Source organism: Rhodamnia argentea, chromosome 2 (assembly GCF_020921035.1).
Source record: "Rhodamnia argentea isolate NSW1041297 chromosome 2, ASM2092103v1, whole genome shotgun sequence".
Classification (NCBI taxonomy): domain Eukaryota; kingdom Viridiplantae; phylum Streptophyta; class Magnoliopsida; order Myrtales; family Myrtaceae; genus Rhodamnia; species Rhodamnia argentea.
Genome location: NC_063151.1, coordinates 11,540,627 through 11,560,280, shown reverse-complemented (window position 1 = coordinate 11,560,280; position 19,654 = coordinate 11,540,627). Strand labels below are relative to the sequence as shown.

Genomic DNA, 19,654 nt, shown 5'->3' with positions numbered 1-19,654 from the left:
AATTCGGTGGGCCTAGATGTGACCAACTTTTTACCTATTTTTCAGCGCTATATGTAAAGAATTATCAGACCTCATACAGATTTAAACCGCTTCAATAATTACCCTATGTAATAGATACATTGAAAAGACAATTAACCTGGATTCATTTCATCTTGCATCCAAAATAAAGTTCCTCCGCGTAGTCTTTCATGGTTATAGAGGAGATGACAACTATGGCTTGTCCCTTTACTTCTAGAGGGGTGTAGAATAAAAATCGAGCTGAGACATGGACCTCCAACCTTTTTTCTCGCCTATAAATGTGGACTCCCACACCAAGCAACCCTTCATATGATTCAATCCTGCTCTACATGATATGCTCTTATTATTATCTTCTCTGAAACCCTATTCAAATAATCTCTCCCTCTCTCTCGCCTCACCTTTGAGCACCAAACAAGAGAAAGATGGACCAAACTAACCAACAAAAGCTTAGTCGTTTCACAAAGTCTCAATTCCTAAAGAAGCTCACAAAGCTGTTGCTCTCCATCTCTGTATTCTCGCTCTTGTTCTCGAGCTCCAGTCTCCTCTCTTTCCTCCAACCGTGGCATTTCCAACTCTCCACCTTCCCACTCCGCCTTGTCACCCACGCCGTTGACAAGAACTGCATCTTCCTCCTCTGTAACGGCATCCTCGTCTTCCTCGCAAAGAACTCGGGCTTCATCGGCAGCAAGACCAGGTCCCGGCGCGGCACTGGCAATAAAGAGCCGGCCAAGGAGACCCTGTACATGATGGAGAATAAGTTACTTGCCACGGACATCGACAACGGAGTTTTCCACGACGTCGCGCGTGAGGATTTCTCCCTTGAAGGAGAAGGGAAAACGTTGAATGGTAAGAACAATAATCATGAGGACTGCGTGGTCGAAGTAGAAGCAGAAGACGTGTGTTTTCATGCAGAAGAATGCACACGAGATGACGACAACGACGACGTTGACGAAGTAGAACAAGAAGATAGTATCCATTTTTCGACTTTGAAAGCGGGAACCGCGGTAGCAATATCCAATTCCCACGGCGACGAGGAATTAGATGATTGCGGAGGAGCGAGAGAGGATGAAACTGGTGAAGTCTACAGCGATGGGAATAATGCGATGACTGCGGAGGAGTTGGACAAGAAGTTCGACGAGTTCATTCGTAGGATGAAGGAAGGAATCATGATCGAAGCTCAGCAACAGCAGCAACTTCTCATGGTCTAATGTGTAATTACATGCTTAATAAAGTACTAGTTCTAGTATAGCATATGTAACAAATATACACTTACTCGAGTGGATTGTATAGGTTTGTATAATGGCATTAGTCACCTATTTCCGAGTAATTTTTCTCGTGTCCCTTCTTTTATCTTGGCCTTTTAATTCTATTGAAACCATCTTATGGTCAAGGCATTATCTTAAAGTCAAGGCAAATCATTCAATTTAAGACAAATGCCTTGAGTTCATCAGACACGTGTGAAAGTGATTGTCGTGGGTGATTTTCATCGTGTGGATTGCACGAATTTGTGAATCACAACCAACATTAAATGCTACTATTCTTGGCTTTCTAGGTTTCAGGTTGTGGTCAACAGTCAGTCACAGCCATATATATCGTATGCTAAAAAGTTGGCATATTTTGGTTAATGTAGATATCAAACAATCACTAATAACCACTATACCTCATTGATGGACCCTCTAACCGTCTAAGAAAGGATCATTTATTTATTTTCCTTTTGTTGTTGCATAGGATTATTCTAACACGCGGTATGTTAATTAGGGTTTTTGGCTAAACAGTGATTTAGGCTCTTTCTATTTCGTGCAAAATAAATGATTTGAAATTTTTTCATAAAATATCACTTTTGTTGACTTGAAAAGATTAGTTAAAAAAAGAATTCTTTCATTAACGGCAATAATTTACATAAAAAAACTTTTGAGGATGATTTTCATTTATTTATTTATTTATTTTTTTTGTAAGAGATATAAGCTATTTTATTAAAGAAAATATTTTTGAAATCATTCCTATCCCGCGAAACAAACAGAGCCTTACCCTTATCGAGATGGTCATGTGGTCACGGATTTGGTTATCTTGCTATGTATAATCCACTAAAGTAGAGAAATCATGGCCACCCTCAAAAGGAGAAGGAGAAAAACGTCCACGTTTCCCATGCATTCTCAAAGCAGTTGCTGGAATGTCAATTCCACCCACATCCACGTGTAATGGGGGGACAAGAAAATAAATGTAGATGTAACGTGTATGGTTACAAATCCCAAAAAGAAGATGCCCTTACCTTCAAGGAGAATGAAAGATCAAATTGATCAATAAAGAAGTATAGTACCCAATTTCATACCCACGTTTCAAGCATCAACTAGATACCCTCCCGCTGGCTGAGCCACCTGGACGTTTGGTACTCTTCTCTTTTTCGTTTCTTCATTCCTTTAACTTTGTGGATGCAGCTTCTTCCTTTTTCTTTTTATTTGTTTATTTATTTATTTTTGGCTTGTCCTCTTTCTGCTTCATCAATCCCCCCCTCCATGCTCGAGGTGTGACTATGAAAAGAGACATATCTACCATTTACCCATAACTAGCGTGTTGCTCAGGTGCCCATATTATTTGCAAGTGTTTTCATGGAAGGAGCTCGTTTAAGTTAGGAGACATGAAATGCTTGAATCAGATATGATGTGAGTGAAAATCCATAATGTTTACCCTTGCAAATGAGGAAACATAGCGTGTATATTGGGTATTCTTCGTAGGTTTTTTTTTTTTTTTTACTTCAGCATCCATCACAATCATTTAGGGTCTCTCCAAAATGACTTTTATTCTTTGCGTTTTACATCATACAAATCATACGACTTGCGCGATTTGATTTCCTTTTGAACTCGAAACTCTTAAAACTTTGCCAATACTCAAATATTGACACACACTCACATATTTTCCCATAATATTATGAGATTTGAATAGCATTTAAAACTTTGGTGGGAAAGCAAAAATGCACCTTTTGCTTTTGATTAAGTGAAAATAAACAACCCTCGATACACGTAAAAAGTTAGTGGGCCCAAATGGATAATGGGATCAACAGTCAACCTTAAAGTATTCTTTCAAATCACTTGGCTATTTGCATTTGAGTCGAAATTTCTAGTATAGTATCAAATTCTCAGTGCTCGGATTTTATTTCATGGGTATGTGGCTCTCCATCTTCGAGCAATGTAAAAGTACTATTTCAAATCGCTTTGATCTCCCTCCGTATAAAAGTTTAATTTATTTTAATTCGACTCTAATTCTAACCGGCAATGCCACGGTAGTGTCCAAGACTTTTTTCATTCGAAGAGGTGCTGTCCACCCAATTTAATGATTAGTAAGTTAGTTGGAGTTCGACAAAAAAAAAAAAATTAGTAGGAGTCAGAAGGATTGAAACAGCCATAGGAAGGTTAGAAGTTACATCAAAGGGTGGGAGGGGTGAAATATTTTGTTTCTATTGTCGAAAGAGACTTGTTGCATTAAAAACATGAGCAGTTGGCAAAGGTGGCAAAGAAGAATCTGAGTTTTCCTTTACACTTATGTGGCTGATAACTAAGTAGGTTTCACTTTCCATCACTGGTCTCAATGTCGGTAACGTATCAAGGTCATGAAGCAGATCTTCTCCAGCATGCATGGGGCCCTATATCTTGTTCATAGTATAGTCATATCTTATCTAGACATCAATAGATTCGAAGTCTGATCTGATGGAGAGAGAGAGAGAGAGAGAGAGAGAGAGAGAGAGCATCATCGTGTGCGATTCCAAACATTATATTTCTTCGGGTGGAAGGAAAGATATCGTGCCCACAAATTTAATTGGTAGAGAAAAAACAGGGAGAGGATTATCAAAAAAGTTCTAAATCAATTGTAATTATGTCAATTGAGTTTTAAATCTTTTTTTTTCTAATTGAGTCCTAAATCTTTTATATTTATGTGCCAATTCAATCTATCCGGTCAATTTTGACCAGAAATTACTGACGTGGCGCAACCAGCGATGACTTAGGCTTTGTAATAATATATTTTACAATTTTTGTACATTTTTTCTTTTGTTTTTCCTTTTTATTTTTTTTTTCTTTCTTTTTTTTCCTTCCTTCTTCCTCCAGTCGGTCGCCAAGTAATTAAAGTATCAAAATATTATCAAAAAAGTCTGCGTCAACACCGGCCGATCAAAATTGGTCGGATGGACTGAATTGACATAAATGCAAAAGATTTATAAGTGAATTGGCATAATTATAATAGGTTTATGATTTTTTTGGTAATTTTCTCAAAAAATAGTGGTCACCTTAAAAAAGAAAAAGGAAGTACATGACAAAGTAAAACATATATAAATAGACATTCAATTTGGGATTAAGGCTCCATTTGTTTATGAAAAATGAATGATTTGGAAGATATTTTCTCAAAAATGATCGGTTGTATCGCTTGAAATAATTAGCCAATAAAAAATGTATCCCTTATCACTAATAAATGTCTAAACATTTTTGTAGATGGTAAAAATAATTTTGCTACATTTATTGTTGTAAGCTATTATTTTCAAAAAAATATTTTTAAAAATAATTATTTTTCGCGAAACAAATAGAGTCTAAAACTTGAAGTGCGAGCAACTTATGCACTCCCAACCTCGAAATCGTCACCAGAGGTTAATTCCAAGTCAAAAGGTACTGATTACTGTTATTTTCAGGAATTTTTTAGTCTACACCAGTTGAATTACTGACAAAAGATAAAAGCTTTCTTTTGCATGGGCAACGCAATACATCTTGAATAGTATTGAAAGAACATAAGTAACCACATAATGCTTTTGGTTCCGACAGATTTACCTAAAAACTTGAAAATCTAACACTTACTTTCTGTTTTGACCCAAGTTCTTTCTCTGCCTCCCTTGTCGCCTCCCTTGCCCTGTCCTTGCATTGTGCCGCCTTCGTCGTCCGAACCCTACTGTCATCAGTCATCACACGCCAACGCCTCCACAGCCCATCATCTTTGCTTCTCTCTCTCTCTCTCTCTCTCAAGTCAACTGAGCCATCGTGACCTTAGATTGAGGCCCTCAGGCACAGAGGCACTTCTTCTCGGGCGCAAGAGAGAGGTTAAGGTATCACCCATCGCTTGGACTTTCTAACGGTTGAAAAACAAACAAAACTGCCTTTTTTTTCAATCCCAAATAGGAAGAAAGGAAGAGTGCAAGTCATTTTATCGGTTAGAAGGCTACTATAATCTTTCAAATAAAGAATTTGGCGCAATTATTAGATGCACTTAGCTCTTTGCACACTTGCATAATTTGAACTAATCAACAATCATTTTATTTTTTATTTTCGAAATTACGCTAAAAATAAATTGTTGAGTCCTTATGGAACAAGGCGATTGTTTACGTAAAAGTTGCGGTTATTTTCTTACTAAATTTATTTTTGAATTTTAATTAGTTAATTATGTCCAATGGTTGCAACTTTTCAAATATAATAATTCTTTTGGACAATGAAGAGGTATGTCTGAATTAACTGTTCTTTGGACACGGAGAGGTATGTCTAAATTAACTATTCTACATACAAAAAAATGTATGTTCTAATTAACCGTTCTTCAAACATGAAGAATTGTGTCCGAATTACAGTTTTTTGATACATGAAAAAGTTGTCTTCCTTCAACTATTGTATATTGCGTGATTCTGTTCATTTTAAGGAGATCTTTTTTGGAAGGGAGAGATCAATTTTTTCAGAACTTTCAATTTTTTTTTTTCTGAAATAAACATAGCCATCTTCTCCGATTGTTTCCCTTAAAGAATCCTAGAAAAATATCAGAATTGTTATATGTTGTTCTCATTGAGACTTTGTTGTATCCTGGAGGATATTTGTCAGAAACCATTAGCAACGTTGTGGGGCAAATAAATCCTTAAAAGAGAGTGTTATGACGTCCCAAAGTCTAATTCTATTTCATTCCATTCAGATCGATATTTTTCAACACCAACATGGTATTAGAATTAGGTTCTTGCTCAATTTATTCATCGTGCGTAGCCTCTCATTTATCAAATTCAAAAAGTCTTTCTCAATCCTCACATAGTAGTTTGGGCTTTTGAGTTAGACACTCAAACAAGAGTGCTAGAGAGAGAGAGAGAGATGGCCGGATGCCTCCGCCAGGAGGCATCTTTGGAAAAGGAAATAGCTAACTTGCAAATAAATGCACCATTTTGGTTGAGTTTTGGGAGTCAACTTCTAGTGTAAAAAGTACAGAGATATTTTTGCTATTAGGGTGAAACTGTTCGAACGTTTCCCAACTGAAAGTGACGTTAATCCCATGCTCAAAAGAGCAAACATTAAGTGAAACACTGTGCTCCACTTGACGAAGAAGCACAGGTAGCTTTCATGGCTAACATGACAAGAATGGAACTTCGCCCTCTCGGTCACATTGATAGTGATCATTTCGACCCCCAAAATCACTAGTTTTCTAGGACAAATCAACATCGATCTACCACTGTATGGCCCTGCGCAACTCTTGAGCAAGGTCACATGTTCGGGAACGATTTTGCACCACGCAATGCTCGCAAATTCATTAATTGATCGAATGCATGACATGATAAGGGGTCATAGCCAGTAGGAAAAGAGGATTGCGTTCCTGTTGATACCTAAATTTTAACTTTTAGAAAATCTATCATTTCAATTCAGAAAACAAGAGCTAGTTATAGATCTCACCAAAAAGAAAAAATAATAATATAGAATTTCATGCATTTCATATTTATTTTTATCATGCATTTGCATTTGCATTTAATGAACCTGCGGTGAAGCGACCGGAATTAATCATGCAAATTCAACGAGCGAAAAAATAAAATTGTGCTAAGGCATTGGGGAACATGTTGGCCGAAGATTTCAAGTAATAAGGCCAAATTGGGATTTAATTGAACATAATTCAGCCATTTAAGGACTCAATTGGAAAAGGTTTTTGAATCGGGTCTTCTTCGCAATAATTAATAAACTTAAAGCCCTTAGTTTGCAAGCGTTTTGCCTATAAATACAATTGTTATGCTTAGGGTTAGAGGAGGAGAGACGAGAATCTTCTGCTAAAAAAAGAGAAACTCACGTAAGGAAATTGGGAGACCCGAGAGCCTTGGGAACCGAGAAACAACATGAGAGTCTCATGGCCTTGCCTCCTCTTGCTGAAGCCCTTACTATTCAAGAATTGGCTGCTATTTGGTTCTTGTTTTGATGCTCGATTCCCTCGTTGTCCTGCCCAGAATATCATTACGAAGACGTGTTGTTCATGCGCCCTTCTTTGGGTGAATTAGCGTGGAATTTCAGCTTGCAAAGGTAGACTTCGAAGGAGCTCCAAGGTGTTACAAATCCCTAGTTGATTGGATCTAGAAGCTTGCTTGATTATCAAATTTTCGGTTCAAGTTTGAATTAGGTAAAATCTTTATTTCATGATATTCTGAAAATTGGTTGCATTATTTGAATCTTTAGATAAATGAAATTTTCAAATATGATGAGATTATTGCCTAGTTTTAAAATATAAATCGGAAGTTATCTTGCTAATATCTCGAGTATCATTGAATTCGACTTTGGAATATATTGGTATATCTTTGGATGCATCTTGTGGTTCTATTTGAATATGATTTGAGTATCATATCGTGGAGATATCATGCATATCTTAAGCATATTTTCGAATTCATGATTATATCTTAGAATATTTAGTATATCTCATGGCTTGAACTTAAGATGCTTTGAATCCCAATCATATCTTAAGAAAGATAGTGCACATTTTTTTAGAATATCTAATTTAACTTGTTATCAAAATTTGAATCCATCTAAAAATTCTAAGAATATCGAATAAGATTTGTATCTCGGTTGGGAATTCGGAATATATCTTTTAAAATTTGGGGAATTATCTTTAAAAAAAAATATTTCAAATCTCAAGAGATAACTTTCCGAGAATTTAAAAGATGTGAATCCTTTGTGGATAGGACCTTATGTCCTTTAAAATTTCGACACTTATCCCTAGTTGGCTGAGAAATTCATTTTTTTTATACTTTAGTCTAATTCAAATATTTTTATAATCTACCTTGAGTATAATACACGCTCCCCTATGCCTTGTCCCTCGGAATATGTGCATTATTGATGACTATCTAACTTCACCCCCGAAGTACGACAGCATCCACACATGAATTTGTCTAACTTATCCCATAACTTTGGGATCGGACCGACAAATTCCACAATATATAAATTCACTATCCGACCCTACCCCCGGGTACAATGTGAGTAAATTACCTTCTGACCCCACCTCCAAGGTACGAAGCGAATTCATCGAAAATTTCGGATATAAGGTGTATTACGCTCAAGGTTTATTATATTCTTATTTGATTCAATTTTTCATTAAAAAAAATCATAAAATCATAAAAAAAAATCATCATATCTTGACTTTACATGAATTTTTTTGGAAATTATATCTTAAGATGACTCTTAATATAAATTGGATTTTGAATAATCAATTTGTGTTAATTGTCGGACCAAAAATCATAAAACCGAAAATTCATTAAAGGGTTATGACATTTCATGTGCATTTCACATAGTCTAATTCGTCATGCATTCTTATATGTCGTTCATGCATTTTCATATCATTAATATAATCCATATTGCATGTCATGTAATTCGAAGTTCATGTTCACTTTGCATTAAATTCAATTTTTCCAAAAGTCATTCATGCAATTTTTTTACTATACCATATAACGTAAATAAAACATCTTGCATGTCATTTAGGTTAGTTCTCATATTGCACGTCATGTAGTTAGAATTCGTTTTGCTTTATATACATCAAAATATATTTTATCAACATCATCACTACTCATTTCATATAGTTACTTAACATTCATCTAATCAAGAAAACCCCAAAAAAAAAAAATTGCACCTTAATTCATTCCTTGATATCAATTGAATTTGTCAATCAAGAAAATTTTCACAAGAATGGTACCGAAATGGTGTTAATTGAAAAATTAACATAATCAAGTCCCCAAATCTAAATCTCTGGTTAGTAGAAAATAAAGTATTCTCCCATACTTTATTTAGGTATCTAATATACCTTCCAAAAAAATTAGTGGCTGCTCCAAAAATCGAAAATCTTTTGATTGAAATCATGTGAACCTAAGTTGCGAATTGGTAGAGCTCGAGCTAGGTTAATTAATTCATTTAATTAATTTGGTAATCCATTAACCCGAAGTTCAATCCGAATTTTAGGTCGGGACAATTCCACTAGTCACGACTCCTGGAAGCCAATACTAAAACCTATAGAATGTGGATTCCTAACAAGATTGCATTTCAAAATCGAGAAATGATTATGTGAATGCCTTTGATCGATTGTAATATTAATAGCTTATTCTGAATCACAAAAACATAAATAATAAATAATTATAAATTATTGTTAATATTCAAGAATTTATTACTCACGACATGTCCTTGTTCTTGCAATTATCCAAAAAATATTGTACTAGCAAAGCTCCTGCGACGAACAAATGAAAAGCATGATGTCAATTGTAACTGACGACTGAAGTTGGCGGAATGGAACTCTGGACTTCGTACAGAGATTGGACCTAGGTTTCCGGTGCCCAATGTGTTGGCCCATCGATTGGGCTTTATCATTGGCTCATGGGGTTGTTGACATCGCCAGCTTTTGATTCTGAATTCAAATTTGAAATCCAGCCAATCTGAACTTTCTCCTTTTTCGTATTTCTTATATTTCACAAAGGGTTTTTGTTTTCCTAATAATAATCGCTTGTATCACTTGAAATATTAGTCAATAAAAAATATTTTACGTTATCGACAACAATTTACGTGTAAATACTTCCGTGGACAAGGAAAATATTTCATTTGTCCGTATTGCTAGATTGGACTCTCAATGCCAAATAAGAAGCCTTTTTTATCACAATTCTTTTTGAATCATTTATGATGATAGAACCTATCCCATTGTAGGGAAGGGAGAAAAACGACCCATTTTCTTCGAAAATAACATATCTAGGGCATTCATATGTTCGCCATTTTCAATGAAAAATATTTCATTTCATTCGTTTTGTAAACGATACTAGTAATCTTGTTCGATACTACTTGGTTTTAGTGGATAATCTCGAGCTTTCGTCGTCCCGCCAGCTTTATTGGGCCACGATCAGGGAGCACAAATTTGCTTTTGGCTACGAGCGCATCTTTGCAGAAAAAGTTGATCGCTCAGGCATCCATCCCCCTCTTAACCGAAATTGAGATTTGAGAGGAGCTTCGTGTAGATAGCAAATTGCGATTGGTGGGTCCATTTGTTTTTGCTTCAAGAGGAAAAGAACTTTAAAATCGTACTTTAGAATTTCTCTAGGGCCATTGGGGTACATTCATGTACTGTATATGCAAAACTGGTTTCGGCAAAAGCTTTATTGAACCTTGGTCACCTTTAATTCTAACACCTCTCCTCTTCAAATTTTCAATGGAAGGCTGATCTAAAATTGGAGAGGAGAAGTTTTATTTGCCCAATTTATTCATGTATATCATACATGACACATAGCCTCATGTGACATTTTTAAATAGAAGACCGATCTAAAGTTGGGTATTTGATGATTCTTTTCGCCATGGAGATAGAAACATGATAAATTAAACCCGATAACGACATGCAGAGGATATTTGATGATTTTGGCCATGGATGCTTTGGGTCATACAGGTGAAAAAATTCTCACGACAAGGTAGAAAGCACCGACACTCTCCAGGAGCCTACATGTCGTGTCAAACACTCTCCGACACTCCGACATGTTATAGCTAAAGATATCACCTAGAAGGGTGAGTAGGTAATTTCAAAGAATTTTAGAAATCAATGCAGGGATATAAACTAATAAGCTCGGAGCTTCACTCTCAAACAATGAATGCTAGTAACATCTAAAGTACTCTCAGAAGCAACAACGTGCACAATTTTACTATTACATAATATAAACAAAAAGATTAAAGGATATAGAAATTGCACGAGAGGATTTATGGTGGTTCGGCTTTAGTTTAAACATATGTCCACTTCTTCACACCGGTAACCAATGAGCTGAATTTCACTAATGAATAGTTCGGAGGTTACAACTCGGTGAATGGACTTCCCGTCTAAGACTCTTAGACTCGAATATTCTCCTCTAAGTATTATGGTGTTTGGATCAAAGGTTTATAAAGAATATAAAGCTCTCTTGATCTTGAAATTTAGAATTATACTCTCTTGTCTCTTACGTTCTTTAGTTTTGAGGTCTCATTTTATATTCCTCCATATCCAACTTTCCGTTGCAAGATCTTTAGGGAATTACTCTTCAAACCTCCTGTTTGAACGAGATTGAAGACAAATGATCTTGTAGCCGTTGAGGTTGATAAAGGAAAGAATCCCCCATTAGATCAAATTGCATATACAATTATGATCTTGGGTTTTCATAGATAGAGTTTTTCATTAGGTGAGTCATCATTGTCTCCCTTAGTCTACATCCTTGTTTGATCTTCAAGATTGAGAATCTCCATTAACAATCCAGCTTGATTTGCTAGCCGTTGTGGTGATCTAATCTTCTTGAATATATCTTTTAATAATCTAATCGTCGCACATGAAATACTCTCTTAGAGGTTGAGCTTCATTTCAACGTTTGAGCTCCCGCTTAATGTACAATGTTTGAGCTATATACGGCGTCTAAGTCTCTCGTAACATCGTCCGAGCCTTTCTTGCCATATTCAATCTCGTGTACTACGTTAGGATAATCAGTAAAACAACATTTCATTGTGTTAAATTAGATATTAGAGATCATGAACTATTTTGTTAATTTCAAAATCAATTAGGGTTTTTCTAAACATGACACTCTCCTAATACTCTTCGACATACGACAACACGCAACCGACACATGGTTAGCGCTTCGTACACACAAGCTACACACGAGTCGAACATCTTGATACGCCATTTTGACACGCACGGGGTCAATATTAAGTACTTTTAATACATTATGGGTCAAAATATAAATCTATAGAAAATATATACGTACTTAAACCATATGCCCAACCACCTCAAAATTAGTATACCCACCTAGCCCAAAAAAACTCAATCATGAATCCCTAACAAAAGAAGAAGAAAAAAAAACTGACCGCTAATATTTTTATATACATGATAAAGTTGAGAACAGAAGAATCACGGACAAGGACAACGATATGAGGAGGCTTGGCTTGCGCTCATCTACTGGTAATCGTCTCGGATTGGTGGTTACCGGTCCACGACTAGCCTGCTCATGATTGGAAAAGCCAACGGCATCGCAGAGGAACGGATGTTGGGGCTAGCCCCATGTCGTGGATCGAAGCGTCACGGAGGGGGCAACAGCTTGCTTGTTAGATGTGCCTACCGGATGTCGAGATGATGATATGGACGGGGAACATCGAAACCGCTGCAAAGTATGGCCGCGGAACCCTTCGTGGTCGAACTCCTTCCCCGTGGCCGTCTCTTCCTTATGTTCTTGCTGACCTCTAGAACCTGTGGGAAGATCAGAAGGCTTTTTTTTTTTTTTTGTCTCTCTTTCTTTATCGCTTTTTGCCGTGTACTGCAAGATTATCGCTTTGGCGAGTGTCGAGCGAGAGGAGATGAGTAAGTGTCTAATAAAAGATGAGAAAATTAGGTTAATTAGTTATTCCGGAGATCCGTTTCGGTCCCATCCACCATGAAACGGGGGACCGGACCGCTCCCTCAAGAATTGGACCAACCCGGCTGGTCCTGTCCAATTTTTTTTTGGTCGTATGTTCCATCCAGTTTGCTCACCCCTAATTGCAGGTTAGGGTTAATTCCACCGGAGGGCTATCGAAACCATGAGTTTGGCTGTCACTTTCACTCGGGTGGGCTTGTTACCCAACCACGTCAAAATAATGGGCTCTGAAAGCCCTTTTATTAAATGCAAGTCCTCATAGGCTCAACCCATCTTAATCAGAAGTCTAGACCACTCTGCAATTTTCGGACTTGGTCAATTTCCAGCTCAACCGAAATTCTGTTGGTGCAAGCTCCGTCCGTGTGTCTAATAGTTCGACAGGACGAATGCTAATGCATGTTGGAAATTAAACTGACCTAAATGTACAACTATACTAAAATGATTTCAATGTATTTGCTAGAGATTAAAGTTAGTCTCTAACTTTTTGCGCAAATTTTTTCTATTAGTCAAAATTTAAGTGTCAACGGGTTTCGGGTAGTATCAGCCTCGTTTCACACTCCCACTTGTAATCAATGTGCTATTGACCCGACACTGACAATTTATTGACAGTCATGGGTTCTGACCTCTTGTTTGTGTTTGTTTAGTTGGATTTGCATGGATGGAGCAAATATCTAAAGGACATTGATGAAAGATTAGTGTGTCCGTCTAGAGTTTTATGCTTGATTGAACTATCGACATTTTCATGGCGCGATAAGCATGGTTTCTTTTTTTTTTTGTGCCCCCAATAAGCATGCTTGAACCGCTGCTCTAAGGTCACTCGAAGACAGCAACTAACGGCGTAATTAGCGAAACAATTTCACCAACTCGAGCACCTTGCTAGTGGACGGAGATGCAATGGTGAGGGCAGGGCGCCTACGGACAGGTAGGTTGTTAAAAAAAAAAAATTTGAAGAATGCATCTCAATTAGGGGTGAGCAAAAAAATTGGGATCCACCCAACCCGGACCGGACCATACCCAATCGGCCAATTTTGGATGGTAACCGGCGGGTACCGGTTCGGTTCTTGGTTTCAATTTGCTGGAACCGACGGGGTACCGGTTCGATTCTCGATTTCAGGTGGAAACCATCCAATCGGACCGACCCTATTTATATAATATAAATATATGTTTTTTTTTAATTGAAGATATGTCCCTCAAATTTTCATTCACGTGACTCTCCCAACAGTTTACTTCTACAGCTTGGAATATTCTCGGCTTCTTTGTACTTCATAGATTTAGTGATTTTTCATTGGATCTTGCACTCAGAAATATCCCAATCTCTCAAGTATTTTGATCTATCAATATCCCGAATTTTGACTAGGTTCTCGTAGTTTTACTTCTACTATACCTTGGTTCGCTTGCGTTTCTTTTTTAATTGATGTTGATGCTTGGTAGGACGGGTTTCATGGATCTATCCGAAAACCGGATAGGACCGCTAGTTCGGTTCTAGGGTGAATCGATGAAACGAGCAATTGATTCACGGTTCGTATTTTGCAGAACTAGTCCCTAGCAAGCGATTCTCGGTTCTAGGATAAAAACCATACATCCCGAAATCAATCACCCCTAAAAAAATATTATTGAGAAATTCAAAAAATATTAAATATGTTATTAATATTTTGTCAAGTCAGCATCAACGGGCGCCACGTCATCTACAATGTTTAAAATATTTAAAATATTCAAAAATATTAAAGCAACCGAATTAGCACAATAGCAAAATGTTTAAGACTCAATTGGCCAAAAAAAAATTATAGTCGAATTGACACAATTATAATAGGTTTATGACTTTTTTTTATAACTCTTCCCGATTTTATGGAATAGAATTACTTGAAACAAGAGTCCACTTATGGATTCCTTGTCGATGGAATCAAACTTTGACTTGGAAAAAAAAAAAGAGGAATCAAACAAGATCTTAATAGAATTCCCACATCAACAGAGAATCCTACTCTTCCAATTGTTGCAAAAAGAAGACGAGCTTTTGTAAAAGGGGATCCTCCAAAATCATAAATGAAGATTACATTTATCCTTATTCCATAACTACACACAAGCCCAAGTTTTTGCACGTCCTCCTGTTCTCGAGTTTCGAGATCATGTCCAACGCACGATTCACGGTTATTTATACAGGTACTTGCCCTCCATTTCGCGAAACCCATCATGTAACGCATCCTTCTTACGGAAAAAGTACACTAAAAGTGTCATAACTTGTGTACGGCGTTCACTTGAGTGCTACGTCGAAGCAAAATCGTTCACTTGAGTGCCACGTTGGAGCAAAATCGTTCATTTTGGTGCTACGCAAGAAAATTTTCACTTGAGTATTACGCAGCTTTTCCAACGTGCCACGTCATCTTTCCGAGCGTCTACAGTAACTTTTCCGACATGCTACAGTAACTTTTCCAGCTGCCACGTCGGCTTTTTTGGCTGCCACGTTAATATGACACTCAAGTGAACGATTTTTAAAAGTTATGACATTTAAGTGAACGTTTTGAAAGTTATAGCACTCAAGTAAACGCCGTATAAAAGTTATGGTACTTTTAATGTATTTTTTCCCTTTCTTACTAAAGACGACGAGATTGGATCAATAAATCAAAACGCGAGCGGTCGGTGGCCTTTTCTCGTGATTCCAGGAATCGACAGACGACGTCAGTGCGTGGGACAAAACATGTGTTGTAGCAAAAAAGTACGACAAGGTTTTATGCGGAAAGACTCAATTCATGTGCCAAGACGAGGACTCTTTTGTTGTGTTCTGTTCTTTGTAGCGGTGCTTCTTTTTTTTTTTTTTTTTTTGTTATCTTAAAGAATTTTGTACCGAATAATATCAGTAAGTATGGCAGTTCCTGTCCTGAGCACATTAGGAAGCTAGAGAGATTAGGGTGACGATTTGTGTTAGCTGCAGCCCCATAGAATAATAGGTTAATTCATGTCGACTTGCAAAACAGGAAGACATCTCGAAAATTAGTGACTCAACGTCACGTGACAGCAAGATTATCCTATCGATTATAAATTTATGGACGTCAATTCAATTCTAAACTTTTTTAATTTTGCACATTAAATCTTAAATTTTTTAGGGAAAATTTCAATATAATTCTTGAGGTCAAATTTCATTAGTAACAGCTGACGTGGTGATCTAGTCCTTGTCGATTATCCTGCGCTGCACGCCACCGCATTAGTAATTTCATATGAAATCAGCCGGAAGGATCGCATTAGAATTTCACAAAAAGGTTTAAGACAAAATTAATAAAATTGAAAAATTTATGACTGAATTGACATCCGTACAATAAGTTTATGACTAATTAGACAATTTTTCCCTACACGACCGATGAAACAAGAAGGTAACAGACTAATGGGTTGATACGAATCCACTATCTGCTAAGACAAAAAATAAACCATCAATTGGTCATAAACTTATCATACAAATGCCAATTCAATCCTAAAATTTTAAATTTTTGCCCATTCGATCTTAAAATTTTGTGGGAAATTTCAATGTAGTCATTTCGATCAAATTTCGCCAGGGATCGTCGATGTGGCGATCTAGTTATTGCCGGTTGTCTTTCGTAACACACCACTACATTAGCAATTTTTGAAAAAATTGGTCGGAAGGGTTACAATAGAATTTTGCACAAATATTTAGGATAGCATTGACAAAATTGAAAATTTTAGGAATGAATTGATATCTGTACAATAGCTTTATGACTAATTCGATAATTTTCCCAAAAATGATCCATGCAACATAATAAAGTAGCGGATTGTGATTCCACGATTCGTAAAGACATAAAATAAACCCCAACATGAAATCGATTTGCCTACATGAGCTTGATATGTTTCATAAAATCAATTATAAATCCCAATAACCTATCGAGAAAACATCATAAAATCTAGTTAAACAACTTGTCCATTATCAATGAAATATTGTCTACTTGAAATCTTAATAGTGAATGATATGTGCGAAATGATCTTTCAACTGATGGTATATACATGGGTGGCATATAGATAATGTCAATAATAAACCATTAATTTGAATGTGTTATATGGTTTGATTTCGTGTCTAGCAAAGTAAACACGAATACTGTCTCGCAGGTTGACACAAAATTGCACCCAATGCAATTGGCCTCAACCCAAACCTAGTAACTTAATGTCACGTTCTAGTGGTGTTTTCGTATCGCGTCAAAAACCTATCATCTTAATAGAGATGGATAAGCCAATGGCTTTTGAGGGTAGCGAGAAGTAAGATGTCAAAATCGAACCGAACCGCTAACTGTATCAAATTGAAAATTTGGTGCATTTCGGTTCGGATTGATTTTCAGCTCAGGTAATTGAAAAATAACTATTCTTTTTTTTTTAATTCGGTTATTTCAATTCAATTTGGTTAACCAAACGGCACTGAAAATCTCCAAAACAATCATTTTTTTTGTCCTTTTCTTTCATTTATTTTCTTTCTTTCCTTTGTTTATGCAATGGCTTGGCGACCAGTTGAGAGGCGGCTAGTTGAGGGCCGATGACCTCCGCCAATCTCGGACCGAGGGCTGATGACCCCCGCTAACCCATGGGCCTTGGGGTTGCAAGGTCTCGATCGGGGGTCGCCGACAACCATCATCGGCTTGGCCAGCGGCCAGCGGCTCCACTGGCTTTGAACCAAAAAAAAAAAATAGAAAAGAAAAGAAAGAAAAAGAGAACATAAAAAAATAAAAACTAAAAACTAAATCGAACCGAAATGGATTTTTGGTTCAATTCATATTCAGTGCAGGACAAGATTTGATTCGCTTCAAGCTTACATCCTAATAATTTAGTTCCGTTCAATTTTTTATAAATTGAATCATTAACGCGCCTACCGAGGTTCGGCCTCTAATGTCTCTCTTCTCGAGGAAAAGAGGACTCGGGAGACCCCCAATGAGTCGTTCAGTCCTATTCAGGTTAAACCAATTTGTCTTATATATGAAACATTCAAAGGAGTGCTCATTGCACACTTTAAGTACATGCATCATTGCAAAACCAAGTAATATTGTTCGCCCTTAGCCAAAAAAAAAAGACAAAGTACTATTGTTTTCTCCTAAACAGACCGCGTCAAAGGTCCCATCAAGCATAGGGGAACATCGATTGGGAAAGTTCGAGACAAATATAAAAAAAAAGAAAAAAAACAACCAATATAAAAATTTGAATTTTGAATAATTTCAATTACACGAGCCGAAGCAACTATGCAAAATCTTTTCGAGAGAGGGAGGCAACAATGATTGGAGTAATTCATCGCGGAGGCGTTCCAGCTAATGGTGACGCAAGCATGACGACCCACGGGGAACTGCGACTGACTTCCTCTCAGCCAATAATAATAAGAGGCTCGCATGGTCAAAGTATGCATGGGCCATGGTGGGCTCACTCGGCCCAATTGAGCGGGGCCCACATCCCAGTTCCCATTTTTGTTTTGAGTATCCGTAATTTTCAAACTCCCCATCCTCACATGAAAATTCTTCCAGCAAATAATAATTGCTGCCACAGACGAGTGAGGCCACACCCCTAGAAATAATATACAAATTTCTCGACATTGCGTATCGCAACCATACCGGGGGTGATCGATCGATCGATCGTTCCTCTTGTTCGATCAAATTCCTTTCAATCGAATTAATCACCGAAGCGAGTGGGACCCACAAAGATCGAATTCCGACACGAAAGAGCGAGGAAAATTTCGCAACCCTACGGCTCACAAGGACGATACATCAAAATTCTTACCCAACTATCGATGATAAATCGCGAGATGAATATTTTGACAAGAACCGCGTTAATCCGTGCATTGAAATTTTACTTCGAAACCTCCTTTGGCAAAAATAAGACCAAAATGTATTCCCACGCAGAATCTTTTTCATACAAAAACTAAAAGGATGCGCCGCAAGCTTCCAAGAACGTACACCGGGGTTCGGGGGGTGCGCAGTTCGCACCATGCGCACGTTTAGCAAAGTCGCCCCTTCACCGACCAATCACAGCCCTAATCTGCCCGCGATCAACAGATTCCATTCCCGATTCCAGTACGAGATTATTCACACTGCCGAATGTAAAAACAATTTCATCGCGGAAGCCGAAGTATCTATTTTTATTTTTTTATTTTTTTTTATTTTATGCAGTGACGAAATTAGTGAAGAAAAATATTTAATTCGTAATTTGAGGGATGTAAAGAGGGAAAAAAAAGAAATTCATTAATGAGCTATTTATTTCAGTCAAACTACGGACCCAATAGAGAGAACTCAAACGAAGAGAAAGGAAGAAACTTGACGGGAAAGAAGAAGAAGAGTCAGAAATTACCAAAAGATTAGGAAAAGATTTGGGGGGGTTCTCTCTATCTTGAAAATCTACTCGTTGTGGGGGGTTTCCAGGGGGGCGTCGGGCACCGGCTGACCGGCGACGTAGTCGATGAGGTCCTTCCCGGAGGCGTCGGCGGCGGCGGGAGGGGAGGTCTTGCCGAAGACGACGACGGCCACGAGGAAGAGGGCGGTGGAGAGGAGGAGGGGCCAGAAGTAGGCGAGGACGGTGACGAATCTGGGGGCGGCGTAGACGAGGGCGGAGGAGGCGAGGGCGAGGAGGAGGGCGGCGAGGAGGTGGAATCTGTACCGGAGCAGCCTCTCCGGGATCGCCATGGAGGGATTGATGGAGATGGAGATGGAGATGAGATTGAAGAGTGAGAAGAGAAATTGCAGAGGGGAGTGAAGCGAGTGTCCCTGGGGCTGGGCAGATATTCTCTGAGGACTTGCTTTTTTGTCGTTTGTTTTCTCTGCTTTTATTTATTTATTTTGGAACGAGGGGGAGAATTTATGGAGTCAACAGAGGTTCAACGGTTTGAACTCGACACCTTTATTATCCACCTTGGGCCGATCTAGATTTTATCGGATAAAAAGCCCAAAAATCAACGGATGATTCTTACGAACGATGCGAGGAACGCGTAGCCCCCGTGCGACGGCTAGTGCGAGTGGGCAATGCCTCGAAATGACT

At 37.8% G+C, this 19,654-nt stretch overlaps 1 protein-coding gene across 1 annotated transcript; it reads left to right on the top strand.

The window, feature by feature from the left end:
- The first annotated feature begins 440 nt into the window (after nucleotides 1-440).
- Nucleotides 441-1,226, top strand: LOC115748868. Its single transcript, XM_030685510.2, has one exon. It carries the CDS (start codon nucleotides 441-443, stop codon nucleotides 1,224-1,226), a length of 786 nt encoding a protein of 261 aa, XP_030541370.2.
- Nucleotides 1,227-19,654: the final 18,428 nt, after the last annotated feature.